Below are 22,039 nucleotides of genomic sequence, written 5' to 3'. Positions count from 1 at the left end.
TATGTTTTGTTATTTTATTCTCAATATATGCTACTTATTTCTTCTCCAGTTTTATCAACTTTATATTTAATTATGTTATTGTAATGTGCTTATTGGGTTGATCATAAAAGGTAGTTTATACAAAAATTTAAAAGAAAAACTTCCTGCCCTCACATCTTTCAGTCAGACTGTCATTATATAACAGACATACAGGTGAAGCCATACTCTGATGTTTTAAGCAAAGTTGGTTCATTTCACTTCTCAGCTCCATTTCCCAAATGTCAGAAAATCTTACTGAAATCTGTAGAAGATTATTAAAACACAAAGATGAGGTTTTGTCTGTCTATCCCTGCACATAAAAGAAAGTTTATCTTCCTCTACCCTTTTTAATGTTCTCTTCTGTAACTCATTTACACTTGGCATGGATATGGAGATGGCTGACATTTGAAAACTGTCAAAAGAAGTAAAGAGAAGCACCCTTAGGGATTCACTTCTGCAGAATTTCTAGGGTCACATGTGACCACCTACTTAGAAGCAAACAAACTTTTCCTGCTTCATTTTAAGATTTGTTTCTTTCACCTCCCTCCATCTTCTGGCTTTCATTAAGGCCTCAATCTCTCCTGATAGTGCAATATTCTTGGGCATTCTTTCCAGCACCTTTACTCATATTCATATTGTCTAACTTACTGGTCATGGTTAGGGGAAGTCAATTTAGTCATCTTAAATAAATAGGTAAAATAATATAGAGTTATTAACTTGGAGTCAGGAAGATCTGACTTTGAATTCTGACTCAGACTTTTACTAGCTGTGAGACACTGGGAAAGTCACTTCATATTTCTCAGTCACATTTTCCTCATCTCTAAAGTACTAAGTTTGTTGTAAGAATTGAATAAGACTCTGTGTGTGTGTTTATGTGTGTGTAGTACTTGGTAAAGCACTATATGAAATGCTAGTCATAATAGTTTCATTTTGACATTCAATAATCTCTCATCCTTTGATGTTCACTCAATACAAATTATTGGAGTCCAGTGATTGTTATTTACTGACTTCCAGCTCTCTTTCCTTCTTCAATGAGTGCAAAGACTAGCTCAGTCTTTCTTTCACAAGATTATTTTTTTTCTGATTCAGTAAAATGATTTTTGGTAATTTAATTGGGATAATATTGGGTATATTAATTAGTTTAGGCTTAATCATAATTTATTATGTTGGTCCTGCCTACCCATGAAAAATTAATATTTCTCCAATTATTGTATAAAAGGTTTTTTATAATTTTGTTTATCTAGTTCCTGGGTTTATTTTGGCAAATTCATACTCTCAGGTATTTTATGGTATCTAGAGTTATTTTAAATGGGGTATATCTTTTCCAGTTGGGAAAACTGGAAAGTGATATACATAGACCATTTACCAAAACAAGGTCAGAATGGATACATGATCTAAATATAAAGAGAGATATTACAAGAAGATTTGAAGAACATGAAACACATTACTTATCAGACTTATGACTATGCAAGCAATTTATGAGTAAACAAGAGATAGAGATCAGAGTAAGGGGTAAAATGGCTAATTTCAATTATGTGAAATTTAAAAGGTTTTGTAAAAATAAAACAAATGTAACTAAGATCAGAAGGAAAGCAGAAAATTGGGAAAGGAATTTTAAGAGAGTTTTCAGATAAAGATCTCTTATCTTAAACATACAAAGAGTTTTATAAAAATTTACAAGAATTTAAATCATTCCCCAATTGATAAATGATCAAAGGATATAAACAGTCTACTTTAATTCTCATTAGCTATTCCTTCACATCAACTCAGCCTCACAGAGATAGCCATAACTTTGACTTTGTCATTATGCACAAGCATTCCACTCCCAAGTTTGTGAATCTTTTATCATTTTTCCCTCTGCTTTACAATTCCTAACTTTGATCTTTATATTCAGTCAACTCCAATCCACCAGCCTTTCCATTCCTTCCTAAACCATTACAACTAAACTACACTGTCCTCCACCCCTGATATCTTGATGGATGAATTTACAACTCCACTATCCTACCAAATGTAATCTCGTACTTCTTCATCACTAATCATCATTACTTGCTAAATAATGACTTTGGATTACTCCATCCCTTATGTCTCAGTTGCATGACACTGCATGCTCACTGGGTACACTATAAATTTATGTTATATAATCTCAATTTAGCCCAGGCAATTATTTTTATACCTTCCTGACTGATGTCAAATATTTTAGTTCTTTTTCAAGACTACCAATGGCATCCTCTCAGCTGGAGACCTTATTTCATACTTCCCTGAAAAAAATTCCCTTTGGCAAGAGCTCCAACTTCTCTCCTCCTCATCTCATATCACTCAAATGACTTCTCCACTATCTCTTCCTTCTTTGTTTCTGAGATTTATATAGCATTTTTTTCAAGGCAAATATGGAACATTGCTCCTTCTATAGTCCCTGTTATCTCACTAATTATAAATCTCTATATATTTTCTGGTTCCTTTTCATTACCTACAAATATTCTTATGTCTTCTCTTTACCCCAAAATATTCCTCATTTGGTCATATCACTGCTAGCTATCATTCTATATCTTTTTCTTTTTTTGCAGCTAAACTCCTTGAGATAGTCCTCCACTTCTCATTTTCCTCTAACCTTTCTGCAATTTAAGTTCTTATCTCATCATTCAACTGACAATCTCCCTTCAAAATTATTGCCAAATCTAATGGTTTTCTCAGTCCTTACTGTTTTTGATCTCTCTTTCATGATGCTGATCTCTCTTGGTTCTCTTCCTCCATGTCTGAACAATCCATCCTATTCTCCACTTTTTTTTTACAGGATCTTTCTTCAGGTAACGAATCACTAAAAAAAGGTCTCCTCAAAAGTACAATCCTAAACCCTCTTCTCTTCCCCCTCCAACTATCCCACTAGGAGATATCATTAACTCCCATGGATTCAATTATCATTTTTTTTTTCTGAGGCAATTGGAACTTGCCTAGGATCACACAGCTTTGAACTCAGGTACTCCTAACATCAGGGCTGGTACTCTAACCACTGCACCATCTATCTGCCTCAAATACCATTTCTGAACAGATAACTCTCTGATCTTTTTATGCAATCGTAAACTCACCCCTAGGGTTAAATCTGGCATCTTCAATTGCCTTCTTACACCTCTCAAAGTAGAGGTTTCCTTAGACATCTCAAACAAAGCTCAGTACCTTTTCCCCTAATTTGATCCATCTTCACAACTTCCCTAGTTCTATCATGGGCACTATCAAGTTCCCAGTCTCCCATGATTGCTATCTAAATGTCATCCTCAACTCACTTGCACACACCCCACATTTCCAATCTGTTGCTACATCTGCCTGTTTCTATCTTCATAACATCTCTCATACATGTCCCCTTCTCTCCACTCATTATGTCATCACTTAATGTAGCCACCATCACCTCAAGCTTAGACTATTGCAATGGGCTTCTGATTAGTGTTTCTTTCTCAAGTTTTCCCAGGTCATCCTCAACTGCCCAAGAGTTCTTCCTTAAGTTCAGCTCTGACCATATCACTTCTCTCCTCAGTACATTCTAGTTGTCTTCCCACTATCTTCAGGATCTCTTCTGTTTAACTTTTAAAGTCCTCCTCATCCCTTCATGATCTTCTCACACCTTCCTTTCTGTTGTTCTCCCACATGACAATCCATCTACCAACTTTCAACTTCTTTTTACTGGATTTTTCTCAAGTTTGAAAAGCTTTCCCTCTTTACTTCTACTTCCTGGTTTCCCTAAATCTCTTTCAAGGCTGATCTCAAATCCTGTCTTCTCTAAATGGCCTTTTCTGGGTCCCCCTAAAGCCCACTACTAATGCCTTCCTTCTGATTTTATCTCCCATTTACGTGATTTACATTTTATTCATACCTATGCTGTCTCCCTCATTAGAATAACAGCTCCTTGAGAGCACCGAATCATGTCTTTTCTTTCTATGTATCTCTAGTGTTTAGCACAGTATTTGGTATATAGGAAACTCTTAAAAATGCTTTTTGACTCTTGAATGACATAGAATTATCCTCTATTCCACACCATCCATAGAAAGAAGAGAATATTCCTGATCATATAATGTATAGAAAACTTCCCCCAGAGTTTGTTCACAACAACCTATTCTTCAACCCATTAGTTAGAGCAGGGCTTCTTAAACCTTTTTCACTTGTGACCCCTTTTTGCCTAAGAAGTTTTACCTGACACCAGATATATAGATATACGATAGGTATACAAATCAAACATTTACTGATAATAAATCATAATTTTGTGACCCCCTGCATTCAATTACAAGATCTCATATGGAGTCAAGAACCACAGTTTAAGAAGCTGGGAGTTAGAGTAACTACTCAAGTGAAAAGGAATAAGCAATTATATAGCACCACTATATTCCAGGAATTATGCGAAGTGATTTACAAAGATTATTTTATTTGATCCTCACAACAATCAGATGAGGTAGGTGCCAGGAAACTGAGATAAGACTTACTCAGGATCACACAGCTATTAAATGTCTACTGTTGTGATCTCTCTGATTCCAGATTTAGGGCTCTATCTATTAGGCTGTCTCATCAAATAACTAAAATGTCTATTCTTGCAAATTAAATAGAATAGGACAAATGAGATAGTTACCCTCCTCCTGGCAAATAGACAAGGGATTAGGAAGGCAGAATACTGTATATACTGTCATTGTGTTGTACATCAAAAGCTAAGATACAGTAACTATGCTCAACTATTTTTTCCCTTGTTGCCACAGACTTCCATTCTTCAGAAAATTAAAAGAAAGGGAAGGGGGTATTCCATAAATGACTATGAAGTAAAAACAAAACACAGCAATAAATGTTTTACATAAAGTGGCAATCTATCACAGAAAAAATGTACATACACATACACATGCATATGTATATATATATATATATAAAAAAACATGTGTATGTACATCATTTGTCTATACAATTCAAATCAAAAGGATTTCAACCTCAATTATATGAGTACTTCCTTTTTTTTTTTTTTTGACATCATCTGATACATTAAGGCATGACCTAAATTTTTTGAACAAAGGTTGTATTTTCCTCGTTAAAATAATACCATCCAACTTTCAATATGTATTTATATACATACATACATTCTATATATAAAGAATTATATATCTATATCCATCTATCTATCTATCTATCTATCTATCTATCTATCTATCTATCTATCTATCTATCTATCTATCTACATAGTCTCCTTTAATGGAATGGGAGTTCCCTAAGAACATGAACTCTTTCTTTTCCAACCCTGTTATATCTAGCTAGCTAGATGATGGAGGATTCTGGGAAGATGATGGTCAGCTCTCCAGATTTCCCCCAACAAACAGAACAAATCCATAGATTGGTGAAAAATCAAGAAGACTTGGGGCAGAACTGGGGTCCTCCGGGAACAATCCAAGAAGACCTGAAGAAAGCCCCTGGACTGGGGATAAACCTGCATGAAGTGCAAACACCTTCTAGTTAGCTGGGAAGAAATACCACATGAGGACTCTGGAGACTGAATTTGGTTGAAGCCTCAGGAGGAACCACAAAAACTTTCACCTCCTAGATAGCTTGAGGAATCACACCGGTCTAAGTCTGGGAAGACTGATGGAACCTCGGCTAATTGGGAACATCAGGTTCAGCTGTGGCAGCCCCATGAGAAGGAACCAGTACACCTGGTGGAATACAAAGGCAGTGGAGCAAAGATGCTGCTGGCTGTGGGAACTTGCAGAAGGGAGGAGCTTTTGGTTTGGAGTTCCAAGTCTGATGAGAAAGCTGAAGTAAAGAAAGAGGTCCCATGCTCCCCACCCCAAGATTAAAGGAGCTTATACTAATACATGTTATTTTTTTTTAAATGAACCGGCAAAGAAGCAAGAACCCCACCATGGGAACAGGGAAGACTGGGGTCCGTCTTCAGAGAAGAACATTCAAAGAGAAAAAGCTTCTTCTAGCCCAAAGAGTAATGTTAAATGGCTTCCCGCCCAGAGAGAATTTATAGAAGAACTCAAAAAAGAATTAAAAATCAAATGAGAGACATCAAGAAAAAACTAAAAAAATACAAGAAAAACAAGATTATGGAGGGAAAGTTACCAACTAGAAAAGGAGATACAGGGTTTCAAAGATGAAAATAATTACTTGAAAATTAGATTTGGACTAGGGGAAGCCAGTGAAGCTATAAGAGTCCAAAATATAACAAAACAGACTATAAAAATTGAAAAAAACAGAACAATGTGAAACATAAGAAAAACAACAGATCTGGAGTACAGATCAAGAAGAGGAAATATAAAAATAATTGGACTATTTGAAAGCTGTGACCAAAAAGAACCTTGACACAATAATGCAAGAAATAATCCAAGACACAAAATCCACTGGAGATCCTTTGTAGAAAACACATAGGAATAATATTGACAAATTTTGAAACCCCAGATCAAAGAAAATTTTGCAAGAATGAAGAAAACAACAATTCAAATGTGCTGGAGCTACAATTAGAACTGTACAGAACTTAGCAGCAGTCACAATAAAGAGCACAGGTTCTGGAATCATATATACCAGTAATCAAAAGAACTCTGCCTGAAGCCAAAAATATCATATCCAGAAAAATTATCCGTAAAATTGAATTGAAAAACTGGATAGTCAATGAACTTGCAGATTTTCAGGACTTTCAACCAAATCTAAACTTAATAGAAAATTTAACAAATAGGAGCCAATATCAAGGATCAATTTCAAGGAATTTAACATAAATAAATTGTTTATGTTTTTTACATGGAAATGTATACTATATGTTTAAGATTGATACCAGCATTTGGGTAGCTCAGAAGAAAGTCTGAGGCAGTTAGGTTAAAAACAGTAATTATGTTATACAAATGAGGTGCAGAGGAAGAATAGACAGGGATTAGAAGGGGAAGAGGATTCCTAGTTCTGAAAACCTACTCACATTAGTAATAGGTTAAATGGGAAACAAATATATTCTATGAATGGTATTGCACTCTCCAAAATCTATAAAGAAATAAGGGGAGAGATTTGGATACAGCAGGGAGGCAAAGGGTGGGAAAAGAAGACAAGGAAGGGATACATGGGTGAGAGAAGATTAAGTAATAGAAGGCAAGTTAAGGAACAGAAATACAGCAAAGTGTTAGCAGAGTCAGCAAAGGAATATGGGGGGGGGAAGGGAGGAGATATGTGTGTGTCTATATGTGTGTATATGTATATAGCTATATATAGATACATAAATATATTCTTGCTTAACTATAACCTGCTTGGAAGGGATGAGGGAGAATGAGAGGGGGAAAGAGAATACAAAAATGAAAGAACAACCTACAAGGAGGTAAAGAAAAAATGGATACTCATGAATATAATTTCTTCTACTATTATATATCCTTTCTAGAACTGGTGATTTATTATGTATCCTCTTGATGTTCTGCTGCCACATGACAATGTTCTTTTTTGGTTTGTTTGTTTTGTTTTGTTTTCCTTTTCTGTTTTTCTGTTTTTATTATTCTGTTTCTTTAATAAAATAAAAATAAATACTTTATGAATATTAAAGCACTATATAAATACTAGATATTGTTATTGACTATAAAAGGAAATATAAATATTCTGTCATGGATAACAGTAATATCTGATTGAAGTCAACACCAAAGAAGGGCCAAACACTTCTTTAGGAGGTATGTGAGAACAAAGCAACAAAAAGTAATTTTTCCCAATTTTTTTGGAAAAAAATAACTAAAATGTATAGATGCCTTTTTCCACTGAAGGAATGACAGTGAACTTGGGCTGGAAACAAGGTGGACAGGAGACAGAAAATGATGTGATAAGTGGTAAGAAGATACTGTATTTAGTTCAGAGAAGGGAAGGATAGCTTCTGCTTGGTGGAGCTATATACTGAGTCTGCCTATCCTACTCTCCTGGCAATGAACTAATGCATTCAAAAAAACTTAATGTACATTTTTCTCATAAGTGACAGGTCATCCCAGAACAAAAATACCTATCTTCTGAGCCTACCTTAATTCCAGATCTCATTTCCTTGTTCTTAGTCTCAAATTAAAAGAACAAGAAGCCAGAGTTTCTGAATTTGTATTTTTGTGGTTTGTTTACAAAAAGAATAAATAAAACTTATTCCTGCAGAAATATCTTATTTATACTCTGTATGCTTAAGGAAGAATTCAAATTGTACACTTCCAACGTCCTGGGTTCACTGATCCTATCCATGTTTAGATAGATCTCCTGTCTTTGAAAGAGAGTGGGGTTCACAAGTACTTGGTAGATGTTTTATCATTTTGTTGTTCATTGTTTCGTTTTTTTGATCTACCATCTGTCTATCAATTATATGCATACAACAATAAGTATGCTTGTCTGCTTCTATATAATCATAACTTGCTCTCACAGAATAAGGTCAGAAAGAAATTAGAGTTCACCAGTATTTAGAATTTCAGAGCTTATTTCTGACTGTAGAGTCACAAATCCACAAACTTTTTGACAATAAATGGGTACCATCCCATGAAAAGAGATAAAGTCAGAGGAAAGAAAGCTATTAACTCTCTCAGAACCTCAGAGAACAGAGAATTTACTCAGCATGACTGCCTTAAGGAATAGATGCATGACACCAAGTGTGTGACTCCCCAAAACCCAAATGCTTTTTGCTGAGCATGATTTAATGGACAGCTACAAAATCCATTTGGAAATTAAAAATTTTTAATATCTTCAGTGTCTTTCATGATGATAAGTAAAATATTGAAAATATTTGAATATCATTAGAATGTTTCATGATGAAATAAAAGATATCTAATTCAGGATTATTTACAAATGTACCAGAAGACTGGATAGTGAGGACACAATTCTGAAAGCATTGGTGAGTCTGCTTCAGAGTTTATATAATGGAGGGCATTTTACCTTGTCTCAACTTTTATGGACAAATCTACTTTGTACTAAAATATTCAGAAAGTTCAAATTCAAGGGCTTCACAAAGTTGTGGTTATAATTTAAATTATTAGATAATTGTCTCATAATTATTGGATTTTATAAAGAGTACAATGATGAGAACTTTCATTTCTAGGATGACCCTTTTATGAAGAACTTTCCCCAACATCCACCATTATGTAAAATTTCCTAGTAAAATAGTGGATTTAACCAAAATATGGAGAATACCCTCCACACCTGGAATATTTTTTAAATAGGGATCATTTGTATAAGCTAGTCAAACAAGTTTTAAAATCAAATATTGCTATTTCTCCAATTCTACATAGGACACTCTGAAATCAGTTGACTAGTTTCCCTGATTATAATGATACTGTCCAAATTGTGATAGGCCAACTGGCATCAAAGATTGCTCATAGGTCCCCTAAGCACAGCTGAAAATGCAGACTGATTCTGGCCAATTTGGCAAAATGCATCAATTTTTAGGGTGTCTCTAGTTTGGGTTCCCAGAATGAATACACAGTGAAAGTTGGGTTGGCTTGCCTAAGTCTATGAACTAACATAAGCAGACATCTTATTCTGTGGAAGATTTGAGGTGTCTGGAGCAGAGCCCTTAAACCAGACTGATCTTTATCATGCTGGCAAGTCCCTTTTCACACCACTGGGAAAATGAAATACAGTAGATCACTCTTGAATGAATGTTCTCATTTTTCAGTACCTGCTAAATCAGAATTGTTTACAGAGGGTTTAGAAATTCCCAAACATAAAAGATAGCTTATCCATTATCTGTTATCCTTTCCTCTTAATATATGCAATCTGGATGAAATCAGCCTTTTTATGTTATCATTTTTTCTATCTCTGTTGCTAAACAGAGGGAATTATTTTGAATTTAAAATATAACTGTTAAAGGAATCAATTTTAATGAAGAAAATGAAAAAAGACCAAAATATATCCCTGCTATAATAAGACCTAATTTTCAAGTATACTGTAAAAATCAGTAAGAAGTCTACATGTTTTTTTCAGAAGATAGAGTAAAAGGGCAGCTGGGTAGCATGGTAGATAGAGCAATGGGCCTAGAATAGATCTGAATTCAAATCTAGCCTGTTACTAATTGTGTTACCCTGAGAAAATAATTTAATCCTGTTTTACCTCAATTTCCTCATCTGTAAAAGGACCTGAGGAAAGAATTGGCAAGCTATTTCAGTATCTTTGCCAAGAGAACCCCCAAAGTGAGATCACGAAAAGTTAATTGGGACAGGACTGAAATGACTGAACAAGAGTGAAAGAAGATAATAATGAATAGGGGGGAAATCAATACATGAAGGGTTTGCAAGGCCTGAGCTCTAAATTTAACCTAAAGAACAGAAAAAACACAATTAGACCCAGAGTTAGAACATCTAAATTCAAACCTCCTTCAGTTACTTACTGCCTATATAATTTCAGTTAAATCACTTTGCCTCTGTAAACTTCAGTTTCTTCATCTAAAAGGGTTTTGCACTATATTGTCTATAAAGATAATATCTTATCATGGTTAATATCATATTACTGAGAAATTAATTGTGTTGATTTTATATCTTTAATCATTTATTCCATAGAGAGTAACTTCCACTAGTGTAGGTGAATGAGCACCCATACAGAAAGTTAGGAAAATTGTTATAAAGTACTAGTTCTGATGTAACAGAGTTCCTAGAAACCTTAAATAATCTGCTTTACCTAGTTGAGTCTCTGATTATCTGTTAAAGGAGGAGGTTCAACCTGATCATCTTTGAAGGCTCTTTTAAATAAAAAAAAAAATACAAATAGAACTTTAGGTTAGTTTGGCTGGAAGCTATTACTCCCTTGCCTAAAGACATACTTAAAAACAGATTACCTAAAATTCTAATTTCACATCCTTCCAGTGTGAAAGTTAGTCACCAAAGCAGAAAGGGATGGCTCTTTGCTGAAGGTTGTGTATGGAGGGAGATTCTCGAGCCTTGCTTTACAGAGAGAATGAAGACCCTAATGCTGAGCATCAGCAAAAGGGGCTTACTTGCTTCCAGAAGATCTGGATAGGGGCACACAATATGGACAAAGGATACTACAGAGAAATGATAGAAGAAAATGCTGGAATGTCAGATAGTCATGAGAAGCTAGCTTCATCGTGTTCCTGGACTCACTTGAAAGTTTAGAAACTGGCAGAGAAAAGATTTCCTCTGGGTGAATTTTTGTGTCCTTGGTTGAGCAGAGTATCTTACTTGCAGCTGAAGAGTGCACTCACACATGTATAATCTTTGGTTATAGTCTGTTCCGTGTAACTTCTCTTATTTCTATATGCTATTTTGCTTTGGGATTTACTCCATATATATTATTGATGTAACCAGTGTTTGGTAAGAAGGAGGTAAGTAATTTAAGTATTATTCTTTCCCCTTAAAAGCAACCAGAGAAGTGCGTTTTGTTCCTAAAAGCCCTTAGATTAAAAATATTGGATAAGGGAAGAAGTGGGGGTAATAAATATAATTGTAGCTTGATATTCAAAGAGCATCATCTATCTGGAAGCCATTCCTGGATCACACCTAGCTTTTCTCCCATCTAGCACGCTGGCAATGCAGACAAGGCTCTTAGATATCCTCCTCTGCAAAAGTGGGCCAGACCTCAGTCATATCTATTCATGTCATTCATAAGCCACATCAATATAATGAAACAACCCATGTGGGCACAAATATTACAATGGAAAATCAGTGTATTTATGCTCTTTAGATATTATATAGACATTAGAACATAATTTTAAAAAACCTTAAAACAGATTTTTATAATTACAATGAGTAAGAACACATCTTTCATAGTCCTCAAAAAAAAAAAAAAATAGCCAACTATTCCTAAAGTCTACTATACTCACATTATGTCTTTGGTCAAGAAGGTCCAATAGCTCCCCCATTACCATTAAAATAAGTACAAACTAACTTTCAAAACCTTTCATCATCTAGCTCCAGATTAGCTTTCTGGGTGGATTACATATTATTCTCTCTCATACATACTCTGTATGTATGGCCGATTTGCTATTTCCTGTATGCAACATTTCATTTCTGACTCTACACCTTTATACAGGTCACTTCCTATGCCGTGGATAATTTTTATCTTCACCTCTGCTACTTGGAATCTCCAAATCCCTTTGAGGCTCAACTCAAATGTCCCCTCCTTGAAAACCTTTTTCCTGATTATCACAGTTGTCTGTTCCCCTCCTCATATAGACCTCAACATACCTTCTCCTGATTTATCTGCGAACTTGCTTTTTCCTTCTAAAAGAATGTAAATTTCTTCAGGGCAGAGATCAAAAGACTGCCAGAACATTTTTATTTTCCTTAACTGATGATTGCTGTTCATTCTTTCTCAAAGAGGAACAATGACATCACAGGGTGATATCTTGCCTCACTCATGAATTGGATTTAAGTGAAGCAGAGTTACACAAAGTCATCATCCTTAACTCTCTCTTCTAGAGATCAGAGGCAAGGCAAAAGTCAAGATGACTGGTGATAGCCCCCAGATGCAATAGATGACCTTAATATCTTTGATTTCTGAATAAGTTCTAAGCATTCCAAAGTGCCTTCCTGGTTGTTGAAACAAACTGTTTTCATTTGTCCATTCTGCCAAGGAAAGTCTTCAGATACTTAGAGTAGATGCTTCTGATATATTCTGTAAACATTCATCCAAATGCACAGTTACTAGTATGAAATTCTTATAAAAATTCATAAAATTATTTTAGATTTCTTTGGCAATAGTATTTCATAAATACTAATTAATTGATTCCACTATGTGAGAACAAGTTGGGGGGGGGGGGGGAGATGAGACACATACAACTACAAAACTGCAAAAAACTCAAGAATTATTCCCAAATAGAAAACAGAAGGAATGTCTATACTTAAAATCATACTTCATATTTAAATATCATTCTGTGTTCAAAGAGACCATAAGTTAAGTGAATAGTTCTTATAGACTAAGGCTCATATAATATTTCTAAAGAACCAAGAAAAACATAATCTTGAAGTTTTCAAGAAATGACATACCTGATAATGGCTTTGACTGCAAATCTGACCACTGTGGAAAGCAGGAAAAGAGGTGTGACCAGGATATGAAAGAGTGACAAGGAAGCGAAGGCCTCTGCTGGTTTTAATAGTTTTTTACTTGTATAAGCATGAGTCACAAAAGTCTACAGAATTACAAAGATTCCATTAGGAATTGCCCCCCCAAAATTCCAACAACAAAAAATTAGTCACATATCAAAACAAGTCTAAACTTTTTCATATATTATCTAATAATGCTAAAATTAGAAAAGAAAAAAAAGCAAAATAAATTCAGCCAAATCATCTCATTTAAACAAATAGGAGCTTTAGAAATCTTTACTGAATTGAATTTTGTAATTTTGAGTGTAATTGTTAATAATAAATTTTCCAGGGAAACAAGAATATGTATTTTGATGTTTCTCTTAAGTATGGTCTTATCATTGAGAATGCCAACATTCCAATGTGCAAAATATAGTAGAACTACTTCCATTTCTATAAATAGTAAGTTGTTCACTTTTACTTTTCACTTGAAATACAATGTAACAATCAAATTATATTAACAATCAGATGGTTTCAGAATTGATAAAATATAGCTTTTTAAGCAAGAAAGAAAGAGACAAGAAGGTTGATATAGGCATATTGTCAGCTACTCATTCCTTCCTAAGTCATTTCTACAAATACTGGCATTAATTTATTATATATTTTCTAAAATTAAAAAAAAAAAAGGTTGCTTACTGCAAGAACTGCTGCTATGGGGATCGCTGCATTCATAAAAACTGTGAAAAGAAATAAAATATATGTGTATATATTAGAATCTTTGAACTGTTATTTTTTAAGTTAAATTAATGATTTATTATTATTTTAAGGTTTCCCAAAAGAGACAAGGAGCAAAGTTAAATATCATTCCACAAACTTTCCCTAATAGGTGCTTCCTATCCACAATCATCCAAACTCCCACATGGGTACTATAATAGGACATTATTCTCCTCCAATTGAAAAATTATAAATAAATAATGTATATCATAATATTTGAAGCATTGTAAATGATAAGAGTTCAGGAAATAAATAATCTTTTGTTAATAAAATGCAAAAGGAGGGCGAACTAAACAACTATGCATCTTTAAGAACTATATGACACATTATATATAATATTACATAATCTGGATTATTTTCTGTTCTCTTGGAAAGGAAGTGTCTTTTATTAGTTTCAAATAACAAAAATAAAGAATTTGACAAGAAGATAAAATGTGTTGTACAAATTAGGGGCAAGGTTTTCACATCATTTATAATTTTGTTTTGTGGAGTTTTTTTTGTTTTTGTTCTTTTTATTGAGAGACTTTTCACATAATGAAAGCAGTTGTTCACACACTTCCAGTAGCCTAGAAAATTGTTCATATACTTCCTCTGTTTGCCTATGAGAAATGCATTATTTAAAATCAAAAGTAGGAGGAAGATGCATTTCATATTTTGTCCTCAGCTACTGACAGTGATGCCAGTTATACTTTTTGAAAATCGAATTTTTCAAAACATCTAAGGTAATAATGTAATATGACTATTTTCCATAATAATAACACTGAAGCCTTAGACAGAAAGATTCAGAGATGATGAGTTACACAAATAGTCAAAGATCTGGAACTAGAATTTAGGTTTTCTAGATTGTATTTTTATGTCATTATAATGCTGTCTTCAACATACCTCATTTGTAACTTAATTTGTGACATTTTAAACTGTCAATGAACAATATTTTTTTTAACTCTTAGACAGCAGAGTCAAAAAAATAAGTGTTGAATTCCTGAAGTGAATCAATATTCACTTAACCTAACCACAACTACCCGAGATCTAAAATCTGATAGCAATGTCAAATTGACTCAATTATCATAGGGACATGTTTTAGGCAGGGGCAACATTTTAAATTCAGCTCTTTTATTCTTTGAGCATTATCATTACTATTACTACTACATTAATCTTAATATTTCTTTGTCCTTTAATTCATTCCTATAAATTGCTTTCTATTCTTTCAAGCTCAAATTAAAAATTTACTCATTGGAATAACCTGAAGTTATCTCAAACTTAATAAAAAGATATAGCTTTGCCTTTCTTTTGATCCAGTCGTTGAGTAATGAAGTGCTCTATATATAAATTCTGCACAAGGCTGCTTGGCAATGGAGAGTTGGAAATTCTTTTATGGAATAAGGCAAAGGAACTTTGCCCTTTCTTCCAGATATCTATCATCTCAGCCACCAGGAATGTAGGCTAGCTCCTCTAGCTAAGAAAAGAGAATAATCTAATAGGAGTCTCTATCAGTAAGGAACTCAAATATAAAGTAACAATTGATTGTCCAGTTTCAAGGATACCACATAATTCAAAATGTAGAAGAAAAACAATTTGAAAAAAATTTGCATCTTCCATATTTGACTCTCCCTTGTGCAGCTTTATAGGTTACACTCTTTACATCTGTCCTCAAAGCCTAAAGTTTCATCACTTTTCTATGCTTTCTCTTAGAATAAAGTAAAACCACCATCACTGCCCATCTAAGTGAATACATAGTTCATAATGACAAAATATACATATACACATGTGTGTATATGTATGTGTTTGTGTGAGTATGTGTGTGAATAGAGGGATGGATGGTTTTATATATATATATATATATATATATGTATGTATGTATATGTGTGTGTGTGTGTGTGTGTATGTGTGTGTTTATATCTTCCAAAAGTCTAGAAATAGATTGGTATTGACTGGCACCAAGGTTAGACTGGAACTCACAAAGATATCCCTATTCAAAATAATTAAGAAGATAAAGTGCCTTCTTTTTCTTCTGCTGCCCATAAGCTAACCCTGAGGTGCTTCCTCCACCTAATCTTTTCTCTCCCTTCAACACAAATACCTACCCTAAAACCTAACTCCTCTAGTATCCTGCTCTGCTTTCAAAGATGAAATTATATAATAATAGTGAAAAGAATGCCCAGACTTAAAAGTTCAAAAAAAAAAATCCATTGTACATCTAGCAAGTTTTTTTCTAGTTAAGTGATCATGGACAAGTCGTTTCTTTACTCTAAGTCTCAATTTCTTCGTCTGTAAAATGGAAATAATAATATTATGGTGCTTACATCCTAGGGCTCTTTGGGAATCAAATGCATGTAAAGTCTTATACAAACTTCAAAACATCACACAAATGTAAATTCTTATTTACTAGTTTAATAATAATAACTTTTTCTTATATTGTATTTTACATTTTTAGGGCTTTGGAAGCAGCTAGATGGCTCAGTGAATAAAGAACAGAGCCTGGAAGACCTGAGTTCAAATATGGCCTCAGACATTTACTAGCCGGTGAGCTAGGTAAGTCATTAAATTTCTATGTACCTTAATTCACTGGAAAAAGTAAATGGCAAACCATTCCAGCTGCAAAAAGTTAAGTGCAAATGGACAAATAAATAACAATCTATGTTCCTTGCAGTAATGCTATGAGATAGGCAATGAAATTATTACTATCATTATTTTAGAGGAGAAAACAAAGGCATAAAGGAAATGCTTCAGAGGATTTGCCCATGGTCACATACTAAGAAACAATAGAGTTAGGATTCAAATCAAGATTTTTTTTTTTTTTTTGCTGTCAGATTCATTGTTCTTTCCATAAGAATATAGTTCTAATTCTAAGTTAATTTAAAAGACTGGACTAACATATTCAGAGATAGCCATGCTACCCTTTATCTCCTCCAAGTCTGGTGCTCCAGTCTGACCCATCACTAGGTATTTCCAGTAAGGTAGGAAGCAGAAGATATTGTCATAAGAGGATATTTTAGAAAAAGTGTCCTTTGACATTGCTCAAATCATAATACATAAGGGCAGTCCCTTCAAGAATCAGTTTACTAATAGATGATTAAGGGAATATGAGATAAATTGGGAAGCACTGAAAATTCCACCTAACTCTAAATATCTTCCTAATGGTTTTTCAGTGCCCACAGTTCCTATCTCTAAAGTTATTTCTTTTAGTTAAAGTACTATGTCTTAAGAGTCTCTATTAAAAAGAGATTGTATTATTTATTTTCTTATTATCTAATATAATAAATCTAAACTTCATAACAAGTATCCATAATGTGTTCCATCTTAACCAATTTTCTTTCCCACTACTCCCTAATATTATCTAGGTAGGTCAGTCTCCTCCTGCTTATCCGTTTTTCCCATAAACTGTGTCCTGCTTCTTTGATATTTCTAAATTTGAGGAGCCTCTCCTCTCAATATAATCTGTCATTGTGAATAGTCTTCCTTGTTCTTTATGCTTTTCCACATGATATTCTTCCTTAAAGGACTAGTGTATCTCACCCATGAATACTTTATCCTTCTGTCTGTGAAATTTCAGTGAACTCCTAGAATAACACATTCTAGAATGTATTCCATTTTCATTCATCTTATCTAAAAAGAACATAAATCCTGTGAGGGAAGATATTCTGTCATACTTTCTTCTATTCTCCCATCCCATAATCTCTAGTACAGCTCTGAACATATAGTAAATGAACAACAAATACTTGAGGATTTACAAAGGTAGTAAATATGCACCTCACAATTTTTCTTATGACAAGTTCTGGGAGCTCAAAAACAAATCAAGACAGGATAATAATAATTCATTAGTGTGTATATATTAGGCACTGTGCTGAAACAAAAACAGTTCCTGCCTTCAAGAAGTTCACATTCCAATGAGGTATGCAACATGCAAACAACTGTAAATATGTATGTAATGAAACATAAAATTTACTATAATATCATAATTATATAAGATCACATGTTTTTATATATATTAACTAATATATAGAATAAATAACAATAAAATATATGGTTATGTATTATATAATTATAATGAATAATATTTAAATGAATATTTGAAAGTATGTGAATAAATCTATATCCCGGATAAATTAAAGGTAAGCCCAGAGAAGAAGTACTAACAATGGAATATTGGATGTTATGGAAAGAGGGAAGAAACAGAACAATCTTGTGCAGAAAGTGAAATTTGAACCTAATCTTGAAAGAAGCTGCAGAATAAAAGAAGAGTAAGAAGGGAGAGCATTCCAAGCTTGGAGAACAGCTCGTGAACAGGCATGGAGTTGAGATACAGAATTTTATGTGAAAGGAACATCAAAGAGGTTGGTGTGATTGATCATAGTATAGTGGAGTAAATTGAAATAGAAGAAGCTAAGAAACATAAGAAGCCAGATTGAGAAGGTTTTAAATACCAAACTGAGGATTGAATATTTTATCCTGTAGGTAATCAGATGATTATTATCAGATTCATTAAGGTTCCAGAAGCAGTCTGATGAAACCATTTATCTGGTGCCCCTTTTTATGAATGAGGTTATTACTAATCTACCAATTCATCTATGAAATGGTTGTTTCGAGTATTTAAGAGATTTATAAAGTCTCATCAAGTTTCAAATTTTATCATCACCTGGTCTATGTGATATTTAGCAATTTAAGGAACAAGAAGCACAACAAAATCCTACTGGGCAATAACCACATTGATCTAAACTGCTCTTTAAGATCTAGACTAGTCTTGATTTTGAGTAGTACTTGGCTAAAATGACAATAGCACTGGCATTAAATGATATTGGTCATTTTTTCTTTATCTAGCTCCTTTATCTAAAGTATAATTTTGTTGCAGATTTGTTTGGCTTAAATTAAAAATGGGCATTTTCTGAACTTGCAGGGTCCTACAGTATAGGAAAAGTGGCTGAGAAGTGATTGGGATAAGTTTCTTCCAATTTGAAAATAAAATTTTTAAAGACAACATGATAAAGTGGGGAAAAGTAAAAAGACTTGGTAGTTTAATATTTCTTTGCAAAATAAAAAAAAAGATAAGGAAGTAATAGAGGGTTGATTTGGAATCAGTACAATAATAAAAGGTTTTAAAATTGTATCCTTAAATTGGGTACTAATAGAAATTTTCCCAATACAAAAATTAATTAAGTAGATCATATTTACTAAATATTACTAAAAACGGTGTCTTTCTCTAGTAGCTTAGATGTCTCATTGAACATTTACTTACCATTATTTCACATGAATCTCAAAAATTTCATAACCACAAATTTAAATCAAATGTATAACAAACAATTTTCAGTTACTGTTAACACTATTCTGAGTAGAAGAGATAAAGAGATAATTGATGGAGACCTGAGTCAAACAGACCCACTTTCGATTCCAAACTTTGCTATTTAATACCTATGTAACCTTAAATATTCACTTCACCCTCCTGGAACTCAAGTTTCCTCAGCTGTAAATTGAGAGAGATAAAGGAGATCACCTCTCATATCTTGACCAACTTTTAATCTTATTAACTTACTGGAAAGTGATGTGTAAAGTGCAAAGGTTTTGAGACTGGTAAGTTCCTTCATTCTTGTTTCCTCTACACTTTTGCAAAATATATGTTCCCAAGCATATAGCTTTAAAAGTTTGATGCCTTTTAGTATCTCATTTGTTTTCTTCAACCTTTCGGTAGAATAATCCTGCAAAATAATGAAACAAGAAAATGTGAAAATAGTTTAAAGGAAAGATAGTGATGTATATTAGAATTCTGTACTGAGAAATAGAAGAGTTAGATGCTATTCTGGCTGCCCCTATCCATCAATCAGCTGTGTGACATGGGGATAGACATTCCTTATTTCTGCATGTTAGTTTCTTTATCTGTAAAACCATGTGTTAGATGACATGATTTCTAAAAAATCCTATACCTCAAAATTTTTTTGTCTTAATTCTTTGATGAAACACTAACACTAATATAAGAAGACTACTAAAAGATATAAAGTCACAAAAAGTGCGTTTGTTCTATCCTATTGAGGCATATGGTTTTCCTTTTATTCAAAGGCATAACTAGAAAATTTTAGATTAAGGGAAAATATGCCATGGGCAAGAAGTAAGAAAAATGTCCTCAAATCAACTTAGTAACATATTCCTTGGGGACATGAGAAAAGGAGTGGAAGACTCCTAGACAAGTAGGGAAGGAAGTGAGATTAGACAGAGAAATCAGGACACCATATAGGAAGAGACAATGGCTAGCTCATCTAGAAGCTAGAGTATAGCAAGCAATATGACGATATCAAGAAAAGGCATTAGTGGTCCTGAACAATCAGAAGCATGAATTGTTCTTCCACACTAGTGCCATGGCCACACACATTCCTTAGACATGTGTTCCTTTGTATGTCCACATTTCCCACTAATAGATAAGTACTATTGACAAAGTATGCTATAGATTTTCAAAAGCCATGTTATGTTGTTATTTTTATTTCTATAGTAAATTATGAAATGTTTTTGCTTAGAAAAAAATTTGTTCTCTGGCTGATATTGAAAGGGACTTGAGTGGATTGAGTACCTCAAATATCATAAAACTATTCTAAGGTCCCACCTTCACAAAGAAGTAGTGTACCTATGTTTTGAAGACATAATTTAATCATATGACACTTCCATCAGAAGTCACAGAGATGCATGGTATAGAACCAGGAAGTATAAGATATGCATGCAACAGATTAGTCGAAAATTTGATCACAAGAAACAGTTCTTTCAGCAGCAAAAGCCATGCTAAATGTTACAGATTAATAGAGATCAGTTTCTCATATTTAATCAAACTTTATTTCTAAATTTGTTGTCAACAATTTCATAATTCTCAAATATTCCTTCAAAATGGGCCAATTTATACTCAAATAAGAAATGTTTCCAGTAGAGCTAAAGAAGAACAAGAATTTTTTTTTCTTTCCTTGCTAAGCTGACCAGGAACATATTTAACCAAAACAGCTGCCACTGAAATCTTTTTCTTAAGTTCCCTACCTCATCACATGTTATGATTCTACTCTTAGGAAATTTATTTTTCAGAAGCATCGAAACTGACCCTTTTCTTGTCCTTTGATTTTTTTTTTATTCCATTCATCAAAAAGCTATAAGTATATTACACTAATTTCAATTCATTGGACATTGTATTTTAGAATGAGGTTCAATGCCTTCTAATTTCAGAGTAATTAATAATATCAAAATCTGTTCATGTGGGGTTTGGGAACCTAAGAGTTTCAAATCCTGGTTTTCTAATTCTTTTTTAAAATGATCTTTATAACATGAGAAATTCATGTTTTCTGTCTTGATAACACAAAAATTTAAGAATCAAGATTAAATACATGAGCAATATCCTTCCAAGATATCCCAAGTGATATGTATCAATTTCCTATATTTGAAAATAAATAGCAGCACGAGATTTTCCTAAGAGAGGAGCCAAATGATGGAACTTACCAGAGTGCTCTTCTGAGCCTCTGCCAACTTTGTAGCTATGAAGTACTGAATTGGCGCAAGCAACACTATGACAGCTGCACCGACCAGCGCACTTAATCCAAGTAAGTTATAGAGCAGAATCACTCCCATTATGATCTAAGGAGGAAAACACATGTAAAGATGAAGAAGCAGAAGGAAAACTCTTATGGGAATTGTTTTTAATGGAAAACTTAATACTCGTAACTATATAATAAGTAAACAAAAAGAATCAGGTATTAGGAAATCAACTCCCTTTTCAACAGTTCAGATTATTATGATTTATCTGGGAAAATGTACATGAAAGAATTCACTCTTCATTTGACAATCTATCATTCTTATTCCATATAATTTTATCTCACAAAACTGCTAAGGATGCTCTATTTCCAGACTTGACCTATATCAATGTCCAAAGTGTTGGAAATATTAAATTTTCATTTTTTCCCTTGAAGATGCTGTTACCCACTGAAAGACTGGAGTCCTCACCAATATTCTTTTTATCTGAATCATATTTGATATTAAAAGCTAGTAGGACCAGAACATAAGTGAAGAACAATATGGAACAAAAGGGGAAGAAGTCAATTTAGCCAATGCTTGACAATATCTATTAACAAGTGCTTGGGTTCTAAAATAATAGTCTTAGTAATGCTTAACATTTATTCCTCTGAGAAACACAACATATAATTTGAGAAATCTTGCTCCATATTAACAACTACTATATAATCCCTAAATAATAAAATAATAAAATAGGATATAATGATCTTCAGTCCTCTCCTGAAATGCTTTTGAGATAC

At 33.5% G+C, this 22,039-nt stretch overlaps 1 protein-coding gene across 2 annotated transcripts in view; it reads right to left on the bottom strand.

The window, feature by feature from the left end:
* ABCC9 (ATP binding cassette subfamily C member 9) overlaps positions 1 to 22,039 on the bottom strand; it is a 190,340-nt gene that overhangs the window by 114,411 nt on the left and 53,890 nt on the right. For both annotated transcript variants that reach the window (XM_074268855.1, XM_074268856.1), the window contains exons 10-13: positions 21,231 to 21,365; positions 19,300 to 19,462; positions 13,698 to 13,738; positions 12,966 to 13,108 (exon numbers count right to left, since the gene is read on the bottom strand). In XM_074268855.1, coding sequence (XP_074124956.1) covers positions 12,966 to 13,108; positions 13,698 to 13,738; positions 19,300 to 19,462; positions 21,231 to 21,365 — 482 coding nt within the window. The remainder of the gene's footprint in view (positions 1 to 12,965; positions 13,109 to 13,697; positions 13,739 to 19,299; positions 19,463 to 21,230; positions 21,366 to 22,039) is intronic.

The sequence above is a fragment of the Sminthopsis crassicaudata genome, chromosome 5 (genome assembly GCF_048593235.1).
Source record: "Sminthopsis crassicaudata isolate SCR6 chromosome 5, ASM4859323v1, whole genome shotgun sequence".
Lineage (NCBI taxonomy): Eukaryota > Metazoa > Chordata > Mammalia > Dasyuromorphia > Dasyuridae > Sminthopsis > Sminthopsis crassicaudata.
This window is presented reverse-complemented; position numbering and strand designations above follow the sequence as displayed.